This window comes from Haliotis asinina, chromosome 10 (genome assembly GCF_037392515.1).
Source record: "Haliotis asinina isolate JCU_RB_2024 chromosome 10, JCU_Hal_asi_v2, whole genome shotgun sequence".
NCBI classification, from domain to species: domain Eukaryota; kingdom Metazoa; phylum Mollusca; class Gastropoda; order Lepetellida; family Haliotidae; genus Haliotis; species Haliotis asinina.
This window is the reverse complement of record NC_090289.1, coordinates 27,537,590-27,556,166: the sequence shown is the minus strand read 5'-3', so window position 1 is coordinate 27,556,166 and position 18,577 is coordinate 27,537,590. Positions and strand designations below refer to the sequence as shown.

The following is an 18,577-nucleotide window of genomic DNA, read 5'->3' as shown; positions in this document are numbered from 1 at the left end:
TGGTTTCTGGTATACCCAAAGGAGACAACCCTGTAAAATGAAATGCAATACCTCAGTCTGTGCCATATGCAGAAACTCCACTTTGATGTTACATGAAACATTTTGTAAAGATGGAATCAATAACATGTTAACATGAAATTGAATAACACAGTAAGTTCATTCCCATGAAATTGAGCACCACATATGGGTAAATATCAAACGAATGACAGATTTAATGAACACTACCAAGGACGTAAGCATAAACAGTATTGATCAACAGTCTACAGGCTGGTGGGCATGAAAAAGAATATTTACTGTATGACTTGATTAAAGTCCTCTTTCGTTTACCCAAAGCTGCTCACCATGATTACCATGATTATGTTCTTCTATTGATGGCAGTTTTCTAAAAGCCTCAACAAAACAAAAAAAACAGCTTAAAACTCAATTTCTGTTAAGAATCTTGCTTTTATTTACCATGTTTCTTACCCTATTTCTTCAAGCAAATTCAGTGAAGAATGCAATATATATCATGACTGTAAAATACTTGAAGAACCTTTCACATTGTACATTAAAGGTTTTCTGGCTTCAATTGAATTTGGGTAAGGGAGGTAACTGACAAGAATCATGATATGCTGCAATATGTTAAACCAGACAAAATGTCAAAACACAGTGTCCACATAAGCAAGCTTCAAATGTAACTATACAACACCTCTCATATGTACAGCAGTTTAAGTTTCAACCATTTCAAGTTTGAAAATAATCAATACTTGAAACTATTATTATTCAGTCAATAAAACCAAAAGAAAATTTGAAAAACAAACAACACTTGTAACACAAGGGACCATATCAGCAAGGTTCAAGTGTACCCCTGTCATAAGTTGAGCAGTATAAGCTTCAAACATCATTTCAAAACGAGAGATACTTGCAAGTATTATAATTCAGTCCTAAAGAGAATGGTAAAACATTTACAAGAGAAGACACAACCAAACTGAATTCAACAGTACGCCACAGTGACAGCAACAGGTAGCACCCACGTTGATGCCTGATCATAAATAACACTGCATGTTGACATGCCTCATCCTGACATCAAGGGGCACTTATTATCATGATGAGGCTTTCATCCAGGGAGCCAAGCATGGATGCTCATAACTGTCCAGCCAGGCAATTGACACTCTGGCGCCAGTCAGAAATTTGAGCCAACCACTGGCATGGCAGCTGTGTCCCTGATGTGTCTAGAATAATATACTGTGTAGCACACTTTTAACAAAGTGAGTGTGTTCACTTTAACATCGTATTTAGCAATCTTAAAGCAATATCGTGGTAGGGGGCACTAGAAATGGGCTTCACACATTGTTACATACCCATGTGGGGAATCGAACCCAGATCTTCAGCATGACAAGTGAATGCTTTAACCAAAAGGCTACCCCACCACCCTTTCATGTAAAGGTCTTGTATATTTGATCATCTGAACAGTAAAGTACCTGCAAAGTCTTATGCATGATAATATGGTAATCTGTATGGTCTATATAAATTATTATCAGTTGATCAGTTTTATAACTTTATGAAACTTATTTTCGGGAATATTTTCTTCTGTAACAAAGTTAACATTTTGGGCAATTTGGTCACTATTGTGATCTAATGGTATATGCCCTTCACCTCACTATTGTGATCTAATGGTATATGCCCTTCACCTCACTATTGTGATCTAATGGTATATGCCCTTCACCTCACTATTGTGATCTAATGGTATATGCCCTTCACCTCACTATTATGATCTAATGGTATATGCCCTTCACCTCAATATTGTGATCTAATGGTATATGCCCTTCACCTCACTATTGTGATCTAATGGTATATGCCCTTCACCTCACTATTGTGATCTAATGGTATATGCCCTTCACCTCACTATTGTGATCTAATGGTATATGCCCTTCACCTCACTATTATGATCTTAACAACTGTTTTGCCTCTTGGATGGAGTGCGAATCTTTCGAAAATGATCAGTACAGTCTTCTCTTGTTTTGAAGTTTTGTGTTTACTTTATTTTTTTTCCTATTTATCATGTTATTTTGTTTACAAGATGGAAGGATGTCATTTTTCTGTTGAAATCCATATTCAGTAACTGAACTTTAAAAAGAAGGAAAAAAAACACTGTTCACAAAGTGTACTTCATGAAATCAGTCACCAGACAAGCCATGTCTATTTCAGCAGACTGGTATCATTGATATCAAATAGCCTCCAGCCACCTGACCTACAAATAATGTTGTTTATACCAAACATGGCGTGAGAAATACAACTATCTTTAAAGGGGTCAAGCAGGGCCAACTAGTGGACATATGTTGACACAGGGCACAGAATAAAAGACCTGTTTAATGAATCTTGTGGCTATGATGACATATAAACAAACCTACTTCATACTTGTCAATCACAGACCCGGATTTATACATGGTGTTCATGACCACGTGTCACCAGTTGTTTACCTTGCCTTGGGTCACTGAATTATCCGATAATGCTGATGGGAAAATATGGACAGAAACAGATTCGTCATTTTTAAAAACACTGACGTGTTAATCTATCTGACTGACAAGACGTTACAGAAGGAATGCTTTGTGGGTTGAAACGTGAATATTCATAATTCCATATATTAACAATCAATCAAAAATAAAGCTTAAATAAGATATGTCTTTATTAACTGACATACAAAATGGATTGTCGACAAAATAAGTCTACATATATCCCTCTTCACAAATATCAACAATATGTTTTATGTCATCGGTTATTGAAAAAGACACGTAAGCACATTCAATTCTTGGCATATTTCCAAACCAAAACTTAATGCTATTACTGCTCACACTAACAGCTCTTCATTAAAATCGCTTTTGCAAACTTTGCAAAAGTGTAAGCAACAAAGGAATCTAAAATGGACCATTAAGTACACATTTTAGAAATATGAAACCATGAAATGGGAGTATGTTTGTGAAAAAAAAGACCACATTTTGGGAGAGGGTGTTAAATCATTGTCAGGTGCCATATTATTCTCAGGACGGTGAAAGCAAGTTCTGCCCCAGTGTGCAGTCATAAGGAAAACTATGTCGTAAACTATCGTAATGTACAACTTGGAGAATTAGTCATGAGATAAATGTATGTCTCTGAAAGGTGAACTAAGGTCAATACACGGTCAGCTGATCACACTGGCCAGACAAACTTCAGTTGATAGCTGTCACATATATCCATTTACTTGGATAACACTGTCCTAGGTTCAATTTTTGTTTTGTTTGTTGTTTTATAGCACAATATTACAATGATAAGATGCTGGTCTGTAAATAATTGTAACTGGAACAGAAAATCCAGTGACTGACGTAATGAGCATCAATCTTTTCAATTGGGATGACATTCAAATGATGACATGTGTAAACCCCTGATGACAGGCAGGTTGCGGCAGACAAACTGTAACCCAGGTCTTGATGGTCTCTTAGGTTATTAGTACAGAGGTACCGGAAACTGACTTCCTTATAATCTCATTGGGGATCAAGGCGGGATGATGGTGTCATGTGACATATATCTGTAGAAGACCTTCAGGACTAAAGTTGAATTTGAATCTACCAAAAGTCACAGCAGTCAAGTTACCTCCAACTTCAATCTCGAAGAAACTCAACATGTTTACAGGTCTCAGACATTTACTATCTGGTAAAAATGCAAGCATGGGGATGGTCATAACAAGCCTAGATTCTTTAACAGACCTGGAGTCAAACCACACACTCCTGTTGTATCTAAGGGAGTTAACTCTGCACAGCGACTCTGCTGCATTTTATCTTGAAGAAATGAACATTGTATGTGTATTAAATTTCATCACATTGAATTTGGATTTCAATAAATATCAAGGAATAGAACATATTTCATAGCCATCAAACACCTAATATTTAGGTCATTCCTGATCTAAACACAATATTTTTCTCTCTTTAAAACAATATCATATTCCAATATAATGAAATCACTTTAAAACTTTACAAAAAGAGCCAAATTAATTTCATGTGCACCATCTTGATATCATTGTTTGATCATTTCTGTTTATAGTTTACGACAGTTTACGAAGTACGTATCAAATTCCACACGGTTGCTTTACCTGAGACGACCTAAGAAGTGAACTTGTTCAGAGACCCGATAAAGCTCACCTGGTCAGTGAAGCATGAAGATATAATGACTCTCCCTCAGCAGGTAAATTGGGATTATATTTGGTGTACCAATGTCCAGGAGATGGAAATCATCATTCTTCATGTACTTCAAATAATATATACAGAGTAATACTCATGTGCTACTTTTGAAATTTAAATTCACGGAATCTAAAGCTGCTGAGTGGGCAAGAGGTACTTCAAATATTTGTCTGATTTTTTGTTGTTTTGTTTATTGGTTTGTTGGCTTGCTGTTTAAAACTGTGCTCAGCACATTTTAAGCTTTGAGACTGTAGACTGTGTTGGATAAGGTATACTGGAAGTAGTATTTGACTCTATCCTTGAAGATGACTGGTTAGAATTGGTCTTCAACAACATGTGCTTGTTGTAAGAGGCAATGATTGAGTGATCAGGCTTGTATATGCAGGCAGTCTGTAATAATCAAGTCTGGACCAGACAATCTAGTGATCAACATCATGAGCATCAATCTAAGCAATTGGGATACAATTACTTGTGTCAACTAAGTCAGGAGCACCTGACCATCTGATCCTGCTAGGCACCTTTAACTACAAACATGGGTGGCTGAAGGTCCGTTCTAACCCGGATCCTCACTGGTACAGAATGAAACAACTTGTTTCATCTGTCAACTGAGTTTCCATTTTGTCTGGTTTGAACATGATTATCAAAGTAACCTAAATGACATTAAGTTGTGAAATTTAACAAAAACATTCATATGACTTATCAGTTCAAATAATATCACAATATACAACAACAAAATTCCATTTGATTGGATGAATACAAAATGAAGCTGATATTTGTACGACAGCTGTCGCGTGCAGGAAACAATGTGTCACATCTCTACTATATTTCACCGAATCCTGCATTAATCATACACTGTGGAACCTGTGTCAATAACAGATCGCTGATGTCATATGCATGCAGTCATGTGATGTGATACTAATAGCTCCACACACACACACAGTGTAAGGAGTATGTGCTATAGCCGGAACCTCATCATATTGAGGAACAGCCAGTCTAAGTAAACTTTGTCTCAGTTCTTTTCCATACACTCCACTATATAATATTTCCACAAGATGACATCCTTGACAGAAATGTTATTTTCAGCGACTGATTACTCACTGTTTACAGTATTGTAGTGTGCCCCATGTCCATAACTCGTTAGCAGTCGTACGGAAAATAGCATTCGGAATTGTTTGGGTACAAACCTTTTCAAGGTATAAGTTCAAAACGTATGTGCGAATGTCCACTTTCGTGATTTGGTACGCTGTGTTCTGATTGGTCAATCTCAAATGTTACCTGATGCAACCTCCTAGTAGGTTTTGTTAGACTCAGTAGTGGAGTGTAACGAAAAGTACTGAGAGTAAGTTTACTTAGACATCATAATCATCTTGTTGAATAATAAGAAATTTGACTTGTGGTTGGTTCCTTGATGCTTTAAGGCCAATATTTCAGTTATGTGGCATCAGTCTGTATATAATCAAAAACATGAGCATCAATCACTGTAATTTGGAGATGATAATATCACTCAAACACTTCAGCAAGTCTGACCACTCATTCCTGTTCCTCGTCTCTTATGACAAACATGGTTTGCTGAAGACCAATTCTAATACAGATCTTCGAAATCCACTGCAACATAAGCTTTGGATATAATACACCTACTGCATGTTGCTTGCACTCATCAGGTCAATCATGCTGAGATCAACTACTTACATACCTAATATGGTATACAGACCAGGACTTGGCACCACTGGAGCAGAAAGTCTGGAACTAATCAAGAATTATGTCTTCCCACGAAGTCTGTCATGCAATGACTGGGGAAGACTCCTAACAGGAGGTATCAAGTATTGACTGTTGGCCATCCCACTAAATAACGACTGAAGGAGGACCATGGTAGTGGGGTAGGCTAGTGGTGAAGGCATTCACTTGGCATACCACTTTCTGGAATGATGGAAGCATCATTAAACCATTCTCACTTTCTGGTGACCCACTCACACCCTACCACCTCCCATGACATTGGTGAAATATTGCTGAAAGCATCATTCTCACTTTTTGGTGACCCACTCACACCCCACCACCCCCTATGACATTGGTGAAATATTGCTGAAAGCATCATTAAACCATTCTCACTTTCTGGTGACCCAATCACACACCACCACCTCCCATGACATTGTTGAAATATTGCTGAACGTGTCATTAAACCATTCTCACTCACCCAACCTAGAATCCGTTAAGAGTGAGTAAGTGAACGAATAAGTTATGTTTCATTCCTGTCAGTACAACAGTCCAGCATCACCAAAAAACAGCAATCATGGGTGCATGCAGGGTTTGCACCAACATGGGAATCAAACCCTTTTATTTATTCTGACCAAAAACATTTCATCCATCTTACCACCACTTTTCAGCGACATGATGTATTTGTCCCAGACATTGCACCGATGTGGAAAATTAAACCAGGACTTTTTTTAAGGGGATCAAGGAATATGTCATACAACACTGAGTGATGCCACAGAGCTTGTAGTCAGGCATCTTGGCCATAACAAAGCCTGGGTTTCACCCTCACAAACTTGTGAGCATATTAAATTACTCGGTTTTCAAAATATACTGAGGAAAACAAAAAAAGACACACTTCTTGATTTCAGCGTTTTCTTTACATAGTATCAAATTTTCATAGTATCAAATTTTGTCATCAGGGGCTTGAAAAAATCACCACAATAGGCATATAATTTCAATTGGTGCTAAACAACCCGTACAGTCAGCATCTGACACATCTGGCGCACTAATCAATATCGTCATCCATATCAACCATAAATTACTCTTTGAAATGTACAGCTACTTCATAACTCAGACTTGTCATTTCTGGTTTCATGAAATTAACTATATTACAATATCAAGCAACACAAAATGATGCCAAATAACTGTTTTGAATACATATATCTCCGCATTCATTTGGAAACAGATATTCGATAATATGAGATCAAATACTGTGAATGATTTTGTAAAAAATACTAAAAAAGAAGATCTGGGAAAAAATGGTTTGATGAAGTATACATCTGCTCGAAAACAACATCATTGTCCATGTCAATAACATACAACTAATCACGAGTTTGATTCCCCACATGGGTACGTTATGTGATTACACTATGCGTGAATTCCATTCCTAGTGACCTCCACCGTGATATTGATGGAATATTGCTAAATCAGCGTAAAACGTCCCTAATATCTACAGAAAAACATCAAACTCATTCATATTGAAGTTGCACCCTCAACTGACGAGTAACCAAATAAATATCTGACGTCATAAACAACATTTAAATACACATGAATCCAAAACAGTTTAGTCTCTAAATCTGAAAGGCATTGCACTGGTTAAACAGCAAGTTAACACTCAATAATAAAGCAAAATACAGCAACCTAGTCACAAAATACAACCATATATCTTTTCTGCAATCAACAACTGCCACTCAACACTGAGAACGAAACATACAACTAAACATTAATATAACATAGGGAAGATACTAAATGTAACTAAGAGTAATGGATTCAGAATATAAAACTATCAACCATGCATTTATTATGACACATACCATCTGTATATTAATTTTCAGCTGTTCTCCAACTAATTTATATTCCGTTTTATTGATTTTCTGACAATCGTGATTAACTAATGTCAGTCCGACCTACATCCATACAGATGACATTGCTGACAGTTGTATCAACATTCCTAACACATGACTGTAGAAATATACTGAACAGCAAAAGAAATGCATGCCTCAAAAAAAATATTTAAAAACTTTATTAAAAAAACAGCTGCATTTGTTTGGCTCCTCAGATAATTTACTTGCAAAAAGTGCTGTTAAACTGATTTACCATTCAGTTCAAACAATATGGTTCAGGGTTCAAGGAATTAAGGGTGAGGTGATACTAATTGTGTGCAGATCATTCAAGGAAGGATTTAACAGACTGCGATGTTTCTATCAGATACTATTTGAAAAACAGCTAGAAAACATACATTGAAGTGTATATGGAAATGAAAGGATTTCTGTTCTGATTCAAACAAATACACACATGTATTACTTTGAAAAATATTTTCTTAAAAGCTTACAAATTTAAAAGAGGTGAGTTGAAATTAACAACACTAAGTCTATAATCACAATGTGTACATCTACTTCAATACTGGGGTTCACACCTGAGGGTGATTTACACAACGGTTCTTCAATTCAAAAGACAAGGTGATATATTATCTTAACCCCAAACAGGTGGGAGTGAAATGTACAAGACAATGCTGGGACTGACAGCTGTCAAAACAAGAAGCAAATATTCAAAATTTCAGCCCCTCAAAAACACAACGATGTGTTTGCTTTTTACCGTTAATGAATGCGATTGGTTGAAAGAAATGAATTTTATCACATCCATCATGTTTTTCACAGAACTGCTTATAGTCTTTGATATTGAGCTTAAAACAGAAGTCTGAAGTCAGAAGGTATTTATTTGAAATTTGACACTCATGTTAGTGCTTGTGGGTATCAATGATGGCATTTTCTGATCGAACAGGAAGACTCCTACTGGAATAGCTGTCACATACCACATTTCAGGTGTGTTGCACAATGTGCTTGCATTGAATTTGGTCCTTCTGACCAATACCTGGGATTATATAAGTGACTTGCCTCTTTAGTAAACAGTGTTCTCCTTTTCCAAATATTGCTGTCATTATTCAAAAACCTGCAGATCTGGCAAGATCATCTGCATAAATGCTGATACAGCATTATTTGTTATTCAATGAAAAGTAAAACCAACTAACTGATCCGTCTTTTTTAAGATTTGACTTTTACATTCTTTCTTTGACAAGTTCAAACAGCATCAAACAACTATTGGCCAAACATTCTTTGATGGAGATTAAAACATTCAAGGTCACAGTCAAGCTTGCAAAAAGTAAACTCTAAAAAATATATCAAATGAAATTCACTATTTTGACTTGTATGTTCTCATGTTCTTTGAAATAGACAACTGCCTTTCCTTTGCATGTGTTTCTCATGGGCTGGATACATTCACCTTCTTTCAAACACATGGTGTCGCCACAGTTTGATTGTGAACCATGTACATATCTTATGATATTTATTTGGATTATGGACATGTGTTTTGTTGCTACTATGTCCTGTTTTAGTTATCATTTTCAGATTCTATTTGCACCCCAGTAAACAAGATCTTTGAATTTGTGACATCAATGAAACACATATTTTGTTCTGCATACTTTCTCAGTTTATGAATATTGCTATAATAACAAATTACTCATCTGTATTTTTTTTCAAAGCCACCCTCCATTATCTTTTAATAGTTATGAGACATCAAACCTTAGCAACTTCCCAATGTCACTGCAAAGACCATGACATAAATCTCATCCATATCTTTCAATCCAACGTCTTTCATTCGCTGCTACACACTAATCAATCACCTGTTTTCAATGGTCATTTTGTATCCACTTAATCCTCATTGACCACAAACAATTTATGTCCACTGATAATGCAGCTACTTAACACCCCTGCCAAGATATTGACCATTAACTGCACCAATTACATGCACAATTACCTGATTCTCAGGAGTGTCCCTTCCAATGACAGCTGATTGACAGGTGATGTAACAATCACACTCGAAATGGACAAGTATAAGGTTGGGGTTGCTAAATCAGGAAGAAAACACTGCCTGGGGGTTGCAGCTGATTTTCGACAAAAACAATTACAGACTCACATTAATCTATTTTAATCACTTCTGTTTTGAATGAGCAAATAATGGTGCAGTAACTGATTTCTGACAAAAACAATTACAGATTCTCATTAAGCTATATCAATGACTTATCTTTCAATTGGCAAATCTAAATTCAGAGGCTGTAACTGATAAAAACAATAACAGACTCACATTAATCTATATCAATGACTTATCTTTTAAATTCGCAAATACACAGACTGGAGAAGTCTGACTTCAAGTAACAAGAAAACACAATTACAGATTTGCATTAATCTATATCAACAACTTTTGAATTAGCAAATACAAAAAATGCAACACAAAATCAATCTTAAGCAAACATACACAGATCTTTTTAAACAAACAAATGATTTTTTTTGGATTTTTTTCAGATATCATGATCTTGTTGAGCAAATGGCCTATCCATGAAGTTTAAGAAAATATTGTCTTAAATATCATATGCATACTGACACAATGAAAGAAATAACATTTTTGTGAAGACATGTTTACACTTGTGGTACAGGATCTTTACCATGGGAGCCTGAGGTCTCACTTTTCTCTTGGGACAAAGTGTTGACAGGGAGTTTGTGATATTTAGATTAGTCTGTATTACACACATAAAGCTTGTTCAAGTTGTTTTTGAAGTTTAACATTTAAATAAATGTCATTCTGCATTATATTTGCAGGCTGTAATGCAGATGAGTTTAAGTATATATATCCTTGGGCATGACTTTTCTTAAACTAAGGCCCTGTAAGTCACTTTAACTGGTATTTGTATTTCCTAATTTTTATATCTTACTTCCATAGAACTATTCGAAGAAACTGAAAATTACATTACTTAATATACTACTCAAAAGAATTTGAGATCATGGGTTTGACTATAGTTCATCAATCAGACCATGAAATTTTTGTGCTCCTTAACTTGCTTTGAGTAATATAAACACCCAAACATCTGATTCACTTTAACATATGACAAATATTTATCATAATGTTTATGCAGAGTTTTCCCAAATGAATCATATATGTTTCCAAAAAATTGACTTGGCAAACATTCGGTTAATCAGATGAGAAGGTTTCATAAAAGAAACACGAGAAGTATCCACAGTGCAGTGTGGTAGATGACCGAAATGCCTACAACAATAGATGAAATGGGGAAGGTGTTAATGACAGCAATTTACAAATCATGTACAACAGTTTAGTGAGATAGGCATTGCCTGTAGCTACACAGGTGAGTCAGAAAGGTGAAATATACAAGCAGTTGACACAGGTGTAATAACATTACCAAGGATATAGATTAGTCTTGTGTTTGATCCCTGCCTATCAAAACTAGTTGTGTAACAAGCATCTGGAGACATACTGTGGGATTAATCCACGAGGTATCATTGTTCACAGACCATGCCTGGAGGGCCGAAACACTTCTCATACCAACCACCATGGACAGACTTGAGACTGCTCTGGTACTGACAGCTATTGGACAGACTTGAGACTCCTCTCATACTGAACTCCATGGACAGACAGATAATCTTGCTCGTTGCCTTCTACACATAATAACAGCTGCTCTTTCAGTTTGACTTTGCAAATGTGCTGGATGGGAACAAACCACAAATGTGGTGACAGTGAGGATGATATTGATGGTGGCGATGGTAATGATACTGGGCCTAGATTGTTTAAGATCTCTTACCACTAAGACAGTCATAACTTAATGTTAATGCACTTACAACTATCTTAGTGCTCAGAGAGCTTTGTAAATCTGGACCCTGGTCTCTCAGTGGTCTGTGGATGATAATGATGATCATTAATGCTTTACACTGGTATTTATGACCATTTATGACCATAAGTGTTTCACGATTAAGATGATGGCAATTAATTAAGAAGAGGGACGATGAAGATAATGATGAGTGAGTGAGTTTAGTTTTCAGCCGCACTCATTCCAGCTCCATGGCAGCATTTTGTCTGGACCACACAATCAAGTGATCAAAAGCATGAGCATCTGGGACTGAGTGATATGTGTCAACAAAGTCAACGAGCCTGAGACAACGATCATGATGATGATGATGATGACGATGACGATGACGATCACATCATCATCATCATCATGAAGAAGGTAGCATGAAAGTTATTAATCATTAGGATGCTTTTGATTTATGATAGTGCCTTTTCCCAAAAGATGGCACCACAACACTATGTTCATCTCTTCACATAACATGTTCATCACTTCCACTCTCCAGGCAACTTATTTAAGCTACTATAGCTCATTATAGCGTCCTGTTCCAATAGTCTTCATACACACTTGGTCTTCCTTCTAGCTGACGCTTAACTCAAACCTTCAGTGTACTTTTTACCAGAATAAGAATGTTCAGTGCGCCACAGGCAATCAGATTCTTATGTATTTTATTTCCTTTTCTATCAAGCTTGATCAATTTCCAGTGTTTAACAAAAAGAAATTCTATGCATTATTCACAAGACATCTTATATTTGCTATATGAATGACAGTTAAGATTCACAAGAAAACATTTATCAGCAATAATCCCTCTGGTCACTGTGACCTTCAAGTCCTTTGATATTTCATGCTACTGCGAAATAGACATGAATCAGCTGGAGTCGCCCACTCAGTAGCGATGTATTACAACTGGGAAATCAATCACAGAATACAACCTACAGACTGTGACCCTGATGGAAGTTTAATGACACAAACATCCTGAAAAATACACACAGGAATTCCCTTAAGGCTGAACCACAGAGGGTTCATTGTGAAAACACTGAATCTATTGACGAGTGATAGGTGGCACGTGTTGCATAACCTGTCAGCTGAATCGGTCAATGCACATAGCAAATATGGACTGGTGCTGAAGGACAGGCTTTGTGTCTTGTGTCCTTTACATTCCGAAATATAACAAATAATCCTTGATCCTTTAATCCTTGAATATCATAATAGAGACTGCTGAGATTTGAGTTATTCTGTATGTTATCCGAATGAAATTAACAAGCACACGTCAGTTATCTGTCAACAGTGTCAAGGATGGATTAGTGATAAAAAGGAATGTCATTGTTCTTCATAAGAGTACAACAAGTTCTTGCAAGATTCTACAAGAAAATAAACTTAGCCTACATGTAGCAGTGTATCAGGTATACCTCAAACTACACGCTTATCTACTACATGAAACAAAAATGCTTCAAGGAAAACAATTGTTTTATAATCTCTGCTGCTTTCAGCAAAGACTCCTTATGAATATGGAAGGTTTTCTTTGCTCATATTACCATATATTACCATATAAAAGCTTTTACTTGATCACTCTTTATAAAGACAAGTCAGAATGGTTTTACACAGGTTTAGAATACTGCAGCAAGGCAGCAGAGGAGAGGACACAAGGAATAGGTTTGATATAAAGGGTACCAATATGGAGAGACTAACCAAAGTTTCCTGGGTGACAAGTGGTTGTTTAACAAAAAGGATATACTGATCTGATCACATGTGATGGGTTTTTATAACACCTTGAAATATTACAGTTATATAACAGCATGTCAGATTATTGTGGAACGGAAACCTGTCGTGATAAAGTTCAAAAGTTTCAACTTTAGTGACGCTCACTACCATGAGGGGCACCGTGGCCTGCCGCTCATCACGATGAAGACTCAGGTTCAATTCCCTACATGTGAATAATATGTGATGCACACTTCTGGTATCCCCTGCTGTGATATTGCTCAAATATTGCTAATTGCTGGACTATTGCTGAAAGCTATGCCCTGAAAGCCACTGACATACTTATGACACCATGTTTACTAAAGACATACATATATATCTATTTTCAGACAAATTTATGAGACAATATCCAGATCAGTAAAATATGTCTTGAAATAGTTAGCACCTAAGAAATCCACAATTTAAATCTTAATCCCTACCATGATGATTCTACATTTAAATTTATGCACATAATTACACCACAAATTGAACTTGAATAATGGCATGATAAATGTATCACTCATGACTTACCTGGCATAGATCTCAAGTTAATTTAGGTCAATACTTGTCATAAATTTCAAGATGAAATATGCCATATCACATTGTTGACATGAATGCATCATAACCTGAAACCAGTGGGGCCAAGAAGTTTATGAATAATGTCTATATATACATGTACCCTAATCTTTCATACATACACTTTTCTCTTGAGCATTGACATGTGCGAACTCCTTATCAGAAACAGGCTGCACTTATTCGTTGGCGTGTTACTGTTATGTCCATTTCATTTCCGTCATACTGACTGCTTTGACAGACAGGTGTCAGGTGAAATGTACATCTCTCCATGTGACTTATTCACCTTGGAAACATTCACATTCAAATCCTTATCACACACCAGAAAAACTAATAATATATACTGAGCGAAACAAACAAAGGAACATAGGAAAATTCCATCATTCCCATTTGTCCGGTTCTCATCAACAGGTTTGAATAGTGTTGTGCAAGGAAATCTGAGAATAAATAAAGGACCTGTTGGAGTTAAGCGCTGTTCCCTTATTTATTTCACTCAGTATATTATTGTGATAGTTACAAGACCTGCCATTTAGGAATCAGGTAAATCTGCCAAGTTATCAATTTCAACAGATCTCCTTTAATCTGTTCATCATACAAAATCAGGCCACACAATTGTCTATGCTACTGCATTGTAAGATTTCTGCAATGTCATTGATTACCTCCTCTATTTACAACACAGTTACAGATCAGTGACACACTAGACATTACTCATAACCAATGGAGCATAAGACCCTGTTGGATATCACATGAATGGTCGTCAGTTTTGGAACATTCTTTACAATGTCTTGTCAGTGTCATGTTTCTTTCTCTCTGAAATTCACAACACTGCAATACACACCCTTCAGTCATTTATCAAAAATCTTCCAAGATTTAAAGCAATAATATTTTCATTTCATGCCACGTCAAAATATATTCAGAAAATAATTCTGATTCACTCAAATGAAAACTACAGAAATAAAACTAAATAATTTTGTAAGTTGTTCTGAAACTGATGTACATGTCAGTGTTGACTGTACTGATATTGACACCAGTCAGTGTCTCCCCTCGATGACCTTGTATGAACATACCAACTTTTGTCCACACACCAGCCTAACAATCACAACCCACCCAGGTGTGCATTATAAGGTTATTGTATAAATTATACCAGGCATTCCAAACCATCCCATACTGCCAACCCTCAATCCATCCACTGTAGTCAGCGTGGCATACAAATTTTGTCCTCTCACTGTTGACAAAGGCAGCTCTTCATATAAACACCTGTGACATGGATTTCAGTTGACACAGAATCAATAGCCTTTGTGATGCAACTTGCACAATAGGTTCAAGATATCCAACTTACCATGATCAAAGCCGATAAACCAAGTCGCGAATGTTTTCCCATCTTTCTGTCCACGGATCATTGTGTTTTGAATGTAGTTACTCTCACATGTTGTGTTGAAAACTATATCACTATCAGGTATTCCAAACGAACAATAGCACACAGTCCCATGTTGGAATATCCAGACTGTCAGGGCAAGACACACTTGATTTCACTCCTTGCCTGTTGATAGCTGTCTATCAGTCGGGCTTTGGTATAGGTAATAACGTACACAGGTAAATCCCAACCCTCACCTGAGGCAAGGCTGAAAACATTCGCTGCTCGCTGAGACGTGCGATGACATCACAAAGGTCAAAGGTCAGATTCCTACATCTCGGCCAGGCTTGACTTCAGGTGGGTGAATCAGGAGGTGGATGGCTTGCGAAACAAGATCCCATCAAGGGATGTACATTTCAAGATCAAACGAGGTTAATTACATCTCCAGTGTGGCAGATTTGCACAAGTTCAGCTGACAGGTATTGTCCTCCTTCTACAACCAGCAGCAGGAGACAGAGTTTATCTCTCTCTCTATACAGCCTATTGATTATCTACAAACGGACCATTCGCTGAAATGTGTGTTAGATATTTCTAACGCTGACTAACAGTGTTGAGTATATCTACAGAAATACACCTTATTTTGAAACTGACAAATGTTTTGAAATTGACAAACATTTTTCAAAATTACCCCAGTGCATTGTTTTTTTAGGCATCATCCATTCAAAATTTTAAGCATATCATTAATTTAACTGGTTCTGATATACATAAAATGACGTGAAATGAACAAGTTAGAGATACGAATTATTTTCAAACTGACATCAGTCTTTGACATGGACTGGAACATGAAATATCATTGACAAGGCTTGTTCCTCTGTATGATGCAAATGTCTGTATACCTTGATTACATTCTGATTAGATCACCTTGATGAGCAATCATAGAGTTATTTCAGTTGATGACTAACAGTCTGGTCCAACATTCATTTTTATGTGCCTTTCCTATCAAAAAGTGTCTGAAACAGTAAAACCTGATATCTTGCCTGTTTTAATTTTTTCTTTAAGCCATGAACTTTTGAAATCTTTTATCATTAAATGTGTCTTAGGAGTTAGAGTAAATTTGAGAAATATTTTAACATATCCTTAACTGATGTTACAAATCTTTCAACCCAAAAAATATTGCAAGATTGCAACATCAGCAAAATTAAAAGAAATGTTGCTCTGGAGTTCAGTTGGATATTTCACAAAGATCCCCACTGATGTTAGAGTGAGTGAGTGAGTGAGTGAGTGAGTGAGTGAGTGAGTGAGTGAGTGAGTGAGTGAGTGAGTGAGTGAGTGAGTGAGTGAGTGAGTGAGTGAGTGAGTGAGTGAGTGAGTGAGTGAGTAATCTTATTAACATGATGAATCCATTTACAAAATATAATGTTAAAAAGACATTTGCAGTTTCCAATATTTTCAGCATGGATTTCTAAAGCATGACAATGGGTGAAAATTCCACATCATGTAATTACTAAGATCATTATAAAAATTCACTTTTTTCAAATTTTATATTAAATGTAAATACGTTCATTTTTCAATGAAAATCAGTGGACAATTCTTGAAAACTCAGAAACAAGTCAGACCAGTTTGATGCAGGGGAAAAAAAGAAATATTTCTGTCTGAGTATTTGCTGTCGTTATATTTTGAAAGTGTCTGAAAAATAGATTGTAAATAAACCGGTTTGGTCTTGTAGAATTTAGTATTTAACTATCCCTTCTTGCTGACGGATGGTCATTTGCAAGGACATGCTCAACGAAGCATGTTATTGTTCACAAATTTGACCCTGAATACATACTCTTTAAATCAACAAAAGAGGCGCCACTGAGTAGGTCAGTCCCGAAGTTGATCCATATGTTTTAGTTGTAAAAGAAAAGTAAGTTTTGATTGAAGACAGGTTTCTGGGGAAGCGTAACTGCATCAGATACGTGTCATTCATATAAATAAAATCCTTTGAGAAGCATTCATATGTGTCTATTACGATCTTAAACTAAACAATATTTTAGCTGACAAAACAGGAATATTGTTTAAAGTATTGAGAGGTATCACAGGTTTGTCAACTCGAAAGGGTTAGACATGAAGACAAACTTGGATACAGAGACAAAAATAAGAGATTTGGAAGGCCAAAACAGGGAACTGGCAAGATAGTTTTAAAGTGAGAGAATGAGTTTAGTTTTAAGGTGCTTTCAGCAACATTCCAACAATATTGTAGCACGAGACACAACTGGGCTTCACATATTTTACCCATGTGGGAACTGAACACAGATCTTTGTCGTGACAAGTGAACACTTTACCCACAAGGCTATCCTACCACCCCAACAGTTATATAGGAATCTCTTGTCAAAAACTGACCAAAACTACCGCTACATTTATCATTTTAACAGTGCTGGATTCAGAGGCAGACCTGGGGCTCAGTGCTGTATTTTGAATGCAAAAATTGAGGATTGTATGGTTAAAATGACCAACAAATAAAGAAACGTGTTCACACACTGAATATGGCATCCTTCTAACACAAAGATAATGTATGAAGATCACTAGTCATCTCCAGTCACCATTGGGTTCATCTGATCAACATTTAGTCACCTGTTACATTACTCATCACATGCTAGGGATGAGCTGAAGATCCACAGGTTCCCACAGTAGTGAATGAGTGAGTATGTTTGGATGCATCTTTTTGGCAATATTCTGGCAATATCACAGAAATGGGCTTTACACATTGTGTCCAAGTGGGGAATCAAACCTGGATCTTTGGCATCATGAGGAAATGCTTTAACCACTAGGCTACCTCATCATCTCTCATAACAGCAAGAAAACCATGGATGATATATAACCCAATGCATTATCAACGTCCCTCCTAACCTAGCGACCTGACGAGATTGTTGTCATGAACTCAGTGTCCAGGCTAACATACTTAACTCACCTCAAACTGGAACACCCCAGGCAGAGTGATCAATTACTTGATACATAGAATTGAATTTATAAATAATCAGACATATTGTTTTATTTGTTTTTAAAGTACAAATAACATTCTCATAAAAAATGATTATAACTTGATGATAACTTTTCAATTTATATCTGATGATGGTTGCTGAATTTTCAACAAAATCTGAATTCTTGGAATCTTTTGATGGTAGCCAATATTTTACACATTCATGAATTACAACTTGTCAGACTATGTAAAATGATAGCACCCTTCAAAATGAACTCTTTCTTTTGCAAATACACATTGTAGTCTGTCACAATGATAACCCATCT

The 18,577-nt window shown here is 36.4% G+C and overlaps 1 protein-coding gene across 6 annotated transcripts in view; it reads right to left on the bottom strand.

Annotated features, from left to right (window-relative positions):
- Positions 1-18,577, bottom strand: part of LOC137299013 (uncharacterized) — a 159,361-nt gene that overhangs the window by 68,093 nt on the left and 72,691 nt on the right. Inside the window, exon 1 of one of the 6 annotated variants that reach the window (XM_067831482.1) lies at positions 15,278-15,594. The exons of the other annotated variants lie outside the window; for them this stretch is intronic. Within the exon in view, the coding sequence (XP_067687583.1) occupies positions 15,278-15,338 (61 nt within the window). The 5' untranslated portion in view covers positions 15,339-15,594. Of the gene's footprint in view, positions 1-15,277; positions 15,595-18,577 lie in introns of those variants that run through there. 6 annotated transcript variants of the gene reach the window in all.